General features: G+C 53.3%; 1 protein-coding gene across 1 annotated transcript in view; it reads right to left on the bottom strand.

Moving 5' to 3' along the window:
• Nucleotides 1-1318: 1318 nt before the first annotated feature.
• The window catches only part of OPRD1 (opioid receptor delta 1), a 30447-nt gene continuing 23682 nt past the window's right edge, over nt 1319-8083 (bottom strand). Inside the window, 3 exon segments of the mRNA XM_037499223.1 lie at nt 1319-1392; nt 1395-1859; nt 4298-4647. Of these exon segments, the coding sequence (XP_037355120.1) occupies nt 1319-1392; nt 1395-1859; nt 4298-4647 (889 nt within the window).

Below are 8083 nucleotides of genomic sequence, written 5' to 3'. Positions count from 1 at the left end.
GGGGGGCAGGTGGGGATCAGGACTGGGAGAAGGGGCGCACACACTCACAATAGTACTGCAGTTATGAAAGCCAGGTCCCTGTGGGCAGCTCCAGTTCGCTGCGGGACAGGGGGTGAGCCAGATGTTGTGAGAAAAGAGAGGACTTCTTGAAGGTTCTTTTCAGAGACCCGAGACCAGGAGGGGGGAGGAGGAGAAGTCTATATTGGTGCTTCAGATGCTCCCACCCAGTCCAGGTGCCACAGATACCATCTACAGAGCACTAATTAGTGTGGTCTGTTTCCTCCAGGACTGGGTCAGATGAGCCACAGCCCTAGGGACCTTCAAAAGGCATCTGCCCTCTGGCTTGAAGACCTAACCTCAAAGCAGAAGCTCCCCCTCAGCCCACCGGCCACCACCCCTGGCACAGAGCTTGGCTTGCAGCCTCCAGGTTTGGTGCAGAACCCTGGGGTGTCTCCTCCACTCCTTCCACAAGCCGGGTCAGAGCTCCATGGAACTCAGGGCTGGGGACTCCACCTCAGCTTGAGGCTCTGTTCTTCTTCCCTGTCCTAGTCCACTACTGTGCCCCAAGCCCCCTGGGACACAGCGCTGGGGACACTTTGATGCTGAAGGATCCCTGCTACCTGCTCCAAGGAAATGACTGTCAAGGAGTCTCTCCCGCTCTGGCTTTCTCTCAAGACCGCAGGTTGAACCTGGACTTCAGGGGGCCCCACCTCTTGCTACAACCTGCGGTTGGGATTCTACCCCAAAGTTGAAGCCCCGAGCCTACACAGCCTACCTCCAGCTGTAGTCACACCTCACTGTGCAATCCTGTCTCACCCCTAAAGAGACCCCTCCCCACCACACAGAACCCAAACTTGAAGCTCAATTTTCAAACCACAGTGCCCACCAACCCCTTCTGGGTCCTGGGCCCGAGATCTTCAGACCGGACCCCCACTCCGGCCAGCCGGGATCGGGGTGAGAACTCCGGGTTGTCCCAAGATAGAGGCCCTGCGTAGCCGCTGGTTCTAGGGGCACAGGTCCCACCCACCTGGAGCCTCTAGCTTCCCGCCGAGCCCCAGGCTGCACGGAGCCCCAGGCTGCTGGCAGCGCCCACAGCCCAGAAGCACCGCCCCACTGTCCCGCCGCTACCCCGCCCCAGACCAGGGGTCCCCCCCACTGCAGGGGCGCCATCTCCCGGCTCCCGACTCGGCTCAGGCGCGACCCCCTTCTCCAAAACAGAGGCTCCCCGCCGCCCCAGCCCGCGCCGGGGCCCCAGCCCCACGAGAAGGCCGAGCGCCCTCGGGGCACTGGGCGGGGGCGCGCGGGCCAGCCCGGCTGCTCAGGCGGCCGCGCCACCGCCGGGGCCGTCGGACGGGGTGCAGGCGGTGACCCGCTCGCGGGCCGTGGCTTCCGGGCGCGGCTGAAGCTGCCCGGCTCCGGGCGGCCGCAGGGCGTGCGGCAGAGCTGGCGGAAGCAGCGCTTGAAGTTCTCGTCGAGGAAGGCGTAGAGGACCGGGTTGAGGCTGCTGTTGGCGTAGCCCAGCGCGATGCACAGGTGCAGCGCGGCCACCACCAGCGGGTCGCGGCGGTCGATGTCCACCAGCGTCCAGACGATGACGAAGATGTGGATGGGCGCCCAGCACACCACGAAGGCGCCCACCACCACCAGCACCATGCGCGTGATGCGCCGCAGGCTGCGGTCCTTCTCCTTGGAGCCTGACAGCAGGCGGACGCTGCGCAGGCGCGACAGCATGAGGCCGTAGCACACCGTGATGATGAGGATGGGCAGCACGAAGGCCAAGAGGAACACGCAGATCTTGGTCACCGTGTCCCAGTACCAGCTGGGGCTGGGGAACTGCAGCATGCACACCACCGCCCCGTCTGGGTCAGGGAAACAAGACAGACAGGGGATGACGGGCTTGTGGGCCCAAGGGACCCGGCAGGTGCACCCAGCCCTCCCGTCTGCCCACTGCCTCCTCCTGGGGTTGGCGCCACATGGCTCTTCTACCCGGGATGCCCCCGCCCCTTGACTTCTGTACTTGATGAACTCACGCTATAAGACCCCCACAGAACAGACCCTACTCTTGGGGGCCTCCTTTGTTTATTCTCTCCCGGCACCTTCATAAGCTTCTGTGCTCATGGCAGTAATGATATAATTTAGCCCAAGCCCATTAGATGCCAGTCCTTGTGATAAAAAACCCCACACATTTCCAGAGTAATGCCCGTAGGGGAAATACAGCTAAGACAGACTTAGCATGAGGCCCTACTGTGTGTTCTGTGGCCTTGGGCAAATTATTCAGCCTCTCAGAGAGCATCTGTAAAGTGGAACTAACAGGGGTTGTTGTGAGATTACCTGGGCTGCTTACCTGGCAGAAGGCAAGTAAAGCACTGAGCATAGTGGGGTGAAAGCTCTCACAGGGCAGGGGTGCACTCACAGGGTGGGGGGGGCAGGTGTGTGTGGGAGTCCAAAGGTGGGGGCCATGGGCCATGGAGGCAGAACTAGGGTTAATGGCAAGAAAAACTTTTGAGTGCCTGACTTGTCCAGAGAAAGGAGGGGCCCCCAGGATAGGATGAGCACCCTGTTCTTAGAGTGTGAGCTCAGGTGGGGTGAACACTTGAGGGGATATTGTGGGATTTAGATACAAGGCTGGCCCAAGGGAGTCCCAAGATCTCTTGGGATTCTGGGATTTGAAGAGCTACAAGGTGGCCACTGAGACTGAGAATTGTGAAGAAAGGGGATGGAGAGCCACAGGATATCAGGCTGGGAGGGCCTCTAGGAGTGACTGAGCCCAAGGACTTCATTTTATAGGTGGCAGAACCAGGCCCAAAGAGGAGCAGCACTTGTCCAAGGTCACGCAGCAAGGTCACACAGACCAATAGTGCTAGTGTGTGTGTGTGTGGGGGGGGGTATAGTGAGTGTGTGTTACAGTGAGGAGAGCCATCTGGTCTGGCCACCAGCAGGGCTATACCTAATGGCCCGTAAACGGAAGGCTGACAGTGAGGAATGGACCCAGGTGCTGAGTCAAGACCAATCTCTCAGAGATCATATAAGGGCACTGGGCGCTACCCTTGATGGGGGTAAAGGATCACCAAGAAGCCTCCCACCAAGCTGTTTCCTCCACCCACACATAGCACCGACCCTCTGCAAACCTTTACCAAGCAGCTAAAATGAGCGACAGATAGGCAGTGGAAGCCTTGGATTCTTGGCTAAGTTCCACCAAATGCCTCACTGTGTGACCCTAAGTACACCACTTGACCGCTCCAATTCTTGGTTTTCTTACCGTCAAATGTAGGTAGTAGTCCCTGTCTTATTTACCCCATTAGATTAATCATTTCAATGGCTTCTATTTAATGAGCTTTGGCAATGTCCTCATTAATCTCAACATCCCATAGTATTGTGTGGCTGATATGTTAATTTGTGACCTGTGTCTCCAGCACCCTGCTAAATTACATTTCCCACATCTTTACATCAAATTGAGGCCACATGACCACCTATCACTAGGAAGAGACGGGCCATGACATTTAATAGTGGTTGTGCTTTCTCACCACTCCCTCTCCATATTCTTCTGCTGGCCAGATGCCAGCAGCTGAGGATTCTGAAACCATCATTCAGAGCCTGGATCCCTGAATGACTGTGTGGAAGGAAAAGGCATGATGTGAATGAGAAACAAATTGTGTTAAGTCACTGAGCTTTGGAGATCATTACATTAGCTATCCTGATTAATACAGGTAGTTACTAAAATAATTACCATTTAGCTCTGGGGAAAATGATCATTTTGTAGAGGAAATGTACCTGTCATTTCCTGAAGGCCATTCTCTATATCTTGCTTTGGTTATTTGGGTCAATAGTTTTCAAATTGGGGTGAAAGGGAGTTTGGGATGAGACCACAAATCTTAAAACCTCCATAACTCACTGCTTAGTGATGCCCTCACCCCACTGACCATCCATCCATCTCCCAATAGGTAAGTCAGCCATACACTCCTTGCCAGCCTCCGCATGCACACAGATAAGCCATCTACGGGTGGGATTTATAATCCCATTCATACATTTCCTCTGGCCTGCAACCCACATGACCACTGCCCACATGTTCATTCTCACAAGCGTCAACCATTCACATTCCCCATTGGTCAACCATTCCCATTCCCACTGGTTGACTACTCCCCACTGGCCAGCCATCCACGCTCTCACTGATAAGAAACCCACCTGTCCACTGGTGAGCCATGTACACCCACCCCGGTAAACGGCCTGTAAACCCATAAGGGCCCACGGGCTGCCTCTTGTAATCAGCGGCCTGTGCCACAGCCCCTCATTCACTCACCCCGGGGGCGGGTCACAGCCATGACCATGATGGGTACACCCACACCTGAGGCCAGGACCCAGATGCAGATGTTGATCAGCTTGGCTTTGGCAGGTGTGCGGAAGTCCAGGGCCTTGACTGGGTGGCAGACGGCAATGTAGCGGTCAACACTCATCATGGTGAGCGTGAAGATGCTGGTGAACATATTGTAGTAGTCGATGGAGAGCACGGCCTTGCAGAGAAGTTCCCCAAAGGGCCACGTCCCCATCAGGTACTTGGCACTCTGGAAGGGCAGTGTGCTGGTGGCCAACGCATCTGCCAGGGCCAGGTTGAAGATGTAGATATTGGTGGCTGTCTTCATCTTAGTGTACCTTAAAAGGAAGCGCAAGTATAAGTGTTTCATTTCACACATTTCAGGTTCACAGATTCTCAGGTCATGAGACTCGAGGAGGTGAAATGACTTGTCCAAGGTCACAAAACAGTCAGCGCAGAACTGGAACCTTGTACTCTGATTCAGTATCACTCCTCTCCACTACAGCAGAGACAAAAGGATTTCTCTGTCTGTGGAAAAGGTATTTTAGGAAAAGCTCTTATCTTCCAAAGTGGTCTAAGCAATATGGTTAAAGATAAAACTGGGACCCAGAGGAAAAGAGATGTAGGTTCTAATCCTGTTTCCACTATCTATTAGCTGAGTGACTCTGGTCTTTTAACGTGAACTCTAAGTCTCAGTGTCTGTAACTACAAAAAGAGGGGCAATATTTTTGCCAACTTTATAGAATTATAAAACTTAATGAGATAACATAGCACTTAGCTCTGAGCCCAAAGCATGTTAAGTGCTCAGTATATGACATCTGTTACTCTTCTGAGCTGAAGAAGGAAGCTGGGGGTTAGACCAGAATGACCTGGCCTTCGGACCTCTGCTCCTGACCTGCCCTTCTGGGGAGATGATTGGCCAGTTCTGAGGAAGGGACTCTGCCTAGCAGACTAGCCAGGGCCTCATATCCTCGGGGTCTCCTTCAACATAGACTGGGGCTTCAGTCCTTCCTGTGGCCCCATCCAGACTGTCCTGTCTCCGTACAGCTGGACTCACCCAGTTGTGAGGAAGGGGAGCAGGTGAAAGTCTCACACACCCAACCCCTGGTGTGAGCCCAGATATTCAAACCAGATGTCTGCAACCCCAGCCCTGTACCCCAAACTCCCATCACCCCTACATACTCTGATGCTGCACAGACACCTGTGCTACAGCTGGGCCCTCACCTGGCCAACACTGACAGGCATGGCCCCTCTGTAGCAAGGCCTGGGCTGGACACTGGGTGAGCTGGAGAAGGCAGCACATACAGAAGCAGTGTGATGACCACAGAAACATGTAGGTGCACTGAAGCAGGGGCAGCACGTCATTTGTACCCCTGGAGTGATCTGAGCACCCCAGAAAAGGGCTGCGTGAAAGACTCCTCAAATTTCAGAGCAGGGAGTACTCTGAGAGATTGAGGGGATACTTCATTAAAGTAAGGCCCAAGGATTCTCTTCAGAATTATCAAGAGAACCTGCAAGAAACGCAGATTCCTGGACCCCATGCCAGACCTGCTAAATCTTAATCTCTGGAAAGCAGGCCTGGGAATCGTCATCTTATGGACTCTGAAGTATGAGAAACACTGTAACCTAAAGCCCATAGCAGGAGAGAAGGACAAACTGACGCCTCAAGGGTAGCATGACTCAGCCAAAGGCACACAGCAACAGGGGCAGAGGCCAGGTAAGAACGCAGACCTCCCTCACCCCCAAACCAGTGCTGTCTCCCCAATCTACCCCAAGGGAGATGCCGCACTGTGCTTCTAGAGCCCCCCAACCATGCCTAGTCCCGGACACTCAGGGCAAACGTGCCCACTATGTTTTGAATGACTAAATGAACTCCTATCAACTAAGACTGTTCCTTCATGAAATGACTTTTTTTTTTTTTTTTGGCTTAAAAAAAGCCAAAAAAACAAATGGCCTCACTCACTGTCCTCCAGGGCCAGCATCTGTCCCACTCCCTCCCAAAATAGCTGTCATTTGCCCTGGGACCGGAGAAGCAAAAAGTTTTGCTGGGAGACAGCAGAATTGCAAGTCTCGGGAAGTCTGTCTTCAGCGGTAGTGGGATCACAGCTGTGTGGGAGGCGGGCTCAACCCCACAGCTGACTCGTCTAATTTCGCTTCTTTTACCCAGAACAATTAGAGGCTGTTCTTTGCCTGCTATTTTGATTTGTGAAGGATCCTGCAATTCCCAGAGGGGGCTGGGATGCTGGGAAGTAGGTGATAAAGCTGCTGTTGCTGGTCCAAGCCCAGCCCCAGGCTCCTCATCTCACAGGCCTCCCCTAAACCCCACAGCCACCTGGCAGCCAAGCCTCTCATTGGCCTCCTCAGACAAGTCTCCCTCCTGCTCTCAACCCCCCAAGGAGCTCCATATTCCACAAACTGGCCCAGACCACTTCCAGCTTCTCAGATCTCAGCTTCTAGAAACTTTCCCTTAACTGAGATACTCTCTACTCTCTTCCTCACCCAAGACACTGGCCTCTGCTGTTCCGTAGGTGCAGCAAACCCATTCCCACCTCATAGCCTCTGGACCACTGCACCCTCTGCCCTTTGCCCGGAACCTCCTCTCCCAAATTCTGCATGGCTTGCTCCTTCACTTAATTCAGGACTCTATTCAAATATCACCTCCTCAGAGTTCCCAACCAGCCCCTCAACCGTGTGTGTTCCCCGAAGGTAGGAGACTCTGTCATTCTGTTCCCTATTGTACTGCCAGGCCTACCAATAGCAACTGGCAAATGCAAGCTCTCAATAGATATTTGTGCTATCTGGGGACATGACTAGTGTGTTATTCAGGGTTTGCATTCTTTTTCCACATAATCTATTAGTTCCTTCTGTTGTCCTACTGATCCAACTCATGAAGTCTCCCTCTTCCTCTTCAACCTGGGACTGATTACTTTCTAACCCACATGTACACTGTCCTGTGTTTGGGCCATTGTTTCCCGGCTTGCAAGTCTTGTCTATCTTGGTTTATACCCTCATTGTGTTGGAGTACATCCTCTTCCTAAGTGGAAGTACATCCTCCGGAGTATATCCTCACTTCCTAAGAAAGGACACATAGAAAATAAAAATTTTAGGGCCTCCCTTGGTGGCACAGGTGGTTGAGCGCAGCGCTGTGAAGCTGTCCACAGCCTCTGCAGCACCAGTTCGGTTCCAGCCAGCTAGCAAGGGTCCCACATGGTGCGCAGACCTCTCCTGTCTCACCCGTTGCTCCCCTTAGCAGTGTACTTTGGTCAGTCTGCCTGTTCTGTTCCCCACTCTGTCTCTGGTGAATCAATCCTCTCACCCTCCTGTGCATCTGGCGTGTATCCCGGTTCTTGTATAAATAAATAAATAAATCTTTTTTAAAAAATAGAAAAGAAAAGAAAAATTTTAGAGTTTGATCAGTAGTGGGAACAAAGAGTAGACCCCAGAGAAACCTGAGCAATCCCACTGCTGTCTCTGGCCTAGTCACCATCACACCCCAGGAGGAGCTGCTGTGCAGCAGCAGGACCCAACATCTGCCCACACCCAGCTGCCTCCACCATTAGCACCGCTGACAGCAAACCCATCACCTTGGGCAGCAGTGCAGAGAGCAGGTGGCCTCACATGGGAGGGGAGCCATGGTGGAGGGACAAGGAGGTCAAAACAACAGTTCTGGGAATAGTAAGATGGTTTAATGGAACTGATGTGGTTTCATAAATAGGAATGACACGAAGAAAGATGTATTTGTCTACCAGACTACCACAAAGAACCACCCCAGGA

This window comes from Talpa occidentalis, unplaced genomic scaffold (genome assembly GCF_014898055.3).
Source record: "Talpa occidentalis isolate TD23 unplaced genomic scaffold, MPIMG_talOcc4v2.1 talOcc4.9, whole genome shotgun sequence".
Taxonomy (NCBI): Eukaryota; Metazoa; Chordata; class Mammalia; order Eulipotyphla; family Talpidae; genus Talpa; species Talpa occidentalis.
The sequence above is the reverse complement of the archived record's forward strand: the minus strand, read 5'-3'. Positions and strand labels throughout refer to the sequence as shown.